Source organism: Austrofundulus limnaeus, unplaced genomic scaffold (genome assembly GCF_001266775.1).
Source record: "Austrofundulus limnaeus strain Quisiro unplaced genomic scaffold, Austrofundulus_limnaeus-1.0 Scaffold167, whole genome shotgun sequence".
NCBI lineage: Eukaryota > Metazoa > Chordata > Actinopteri > Cyprinodontiformes > Rivulidae > Austrofundulus > Austrofundulus limnaeus.
In genome coordinates, this window is record NW_013952569.1 from 607,953 (window position 1) to 609,961 (window position 2,009).

Sequence of the window (2,009 nt, forward strand, 5' to 3'; positions counted from 1 at the left end):
GGATTATATTTTAGATAGACAATTCATTGAAATGATACATTGATAAGGCATTAATTCATTATATTTTGACAAAATGCAAATTTTGCAGACGTTTAAATCAAAACCCTAAATCTGCCCACTTCTCCTTGTTCCACTTTTTGACTTAATCCTCATTTCGATGTGATGGGTCATTCGTATATTTCGTTTACATGTGTATGTATATCAGGGGTGCAACAATACAGAAAATTCACGATTCAGTTCGGTACTTTAGTCTCACGGTTCGATATTTTTTCAAAACAAGGAGAAATGTCCATGCCTTTTTTAACTTGTCATTTATTGAAATTTATTCTGAACATTTGTTCAACCTCAAAAAGATATGGATTTGGTCAACTGGACTCTGAATGAAACTGACACTATTTTTTTCTACACTTGGAACGAGGGGAACATGGCTGTCTGGGTGGAATGGTTGCTGCTGGACTTGTCTGATTCCTGGGGCTGGAATCTGATACTGTATGCCAGCGCCACTTTCCATCGAAGACATGGAAGATCTTATTTTATTGGATCATGATAACTGGATTCCTGCTGATCGGCGGAGGAGGGTTCCAGATTTATCGAAAAGTGAAAGCAACCCTGACAGTGGAACGGGCCTTTGAAGAGCTGTCGGGCACACTTAAAGGATTCTGCCGGCTGGAAGCACACAGACTCTCAGCTGGGGGGAAAAACTCACAAACTGGATGCGATTATGAGGATCACAACTCAGGAGCGACCCTTCGGCATGTATGGGCTACATCTGGGTGAGCTTCAATTGGTGAGTCGACCTCAGAGTTTGCAGTAAAGACACTTCAAAAGCAGCAGGAATTCCAAGGCTGCTTTGTTCCAAACAACTGGATTAGCTATCTGGCTCCCAGCGGCACGGCCTTGAGGGCCGTGCTTATCTTAACCTCCCCAGGATGGAATGTCAACTAAGATTCGCTCCCACCCCCATCACCTGTGTTGGACCCGGCCTTGGAACTCAACTGGCTGAGGAGGAGGAAAATCTGAACTCTAGCGAACTGAGTAGAGACAATAACATCATGTGACTCTGGATGGGCACAGGGTTGGGCCTAGCATGGACCCCTCAACGCCACCTACTCCTCTGAACCTGCCCCATTTTACCTCCCCTTTATGTGCTGACTTAAGCATCTGTTGCAGCACCTCAGACTGGTTATTTTGTAGTTAACCCAGTAAAACTGCCCCAACAACCCTCAGATACAGAAATAATAAATCTAACATCCAGTTTGGTTCTGAAGCAGAACGTTAGGAAGAAAAAAAAAAAACTCAGTTTTTATCAGGATTCTTTAATCGTTGTATGAATTAGCAGGCTTAAAGAATGAAAGAAAACTACATTTCCCATGATTCCTCGAGTGACCTGCACATTAAACTCAGTGGTCCTACACAGGCGAGCCGGTGACGTCAGTCAGAAACGGAGCCTGGAAGAAGTTCTGCTGATTCTCTTGATGGTCTCTGCTGGAGTTGCTGATAATGTTTCTGAAAACAAAACAAACAGGATTAGAAGCCGACGAGATGATTCTACAAGCTGAAGCAGGCGCCAGGTGTTTCACCTGCAGGTTGATGTAGTGTGCCTCGCTGCAGCAGTGCAGGTCTGTGTCGGAGCTCTCGTTCAGGTAGAAAACGGAGCAGAGGTTACAGAAAAACGCCCACTTTCGGACCGTGAACTCCTCACCTGAAGAGAACAAACACGTCACAGTTATGTAGGAAAGGAGCCGAAGAGTTTCATTCCTGTTTGAACCAAACAGAGCAGAACTCAAGTGTGTTTCTTCCTCACCGAGGGGTCGGTCGGGGTCAAACGGCGGCAGGTGGAAGTCTGCGATGGCGTGAGGAGACAGAGAACGAGACCTCTTTGCTCTGGGTTCAACGAGCTCCTCGCTTTGTTTACAAACAACTGGAAAACAAAACAACAAACCACTCAATGGCTACGTTCACACTGCAGGTCTTAATGCTCAGTTCCGATTTTTTGAAAAAATCCGATC

The 2,009-nt window shown here is 45.0% G+C and overlaps 1 protein-coding gene across 1 annotated transcript in view; it reads right to left on the reverse strand.

Annotated features, from left to right (window-relative positions):
- Nucleotides 1-1,296: 1,296 nt before the first annotated feature.
- LOC106523835 (uncharacterized) overlaps nt 1,297-2,009 on the reverse strand; it is a gene marked incomplete in the record, with an annotated part of 35,277 nt that continues 34,564 nt past the window's right edge. The window contains 3 exon segments of the mRNA XM_014017410.1: nt 1,297-1,506; nt 1,581-1,702; nt 1,805-1,921. Of these exon segments, the coding sequence (XP_013872864.1) occupies nt 1,432-1,506; nt 1,581-1,702; nt 1,805-1,921 (314 nt within the window).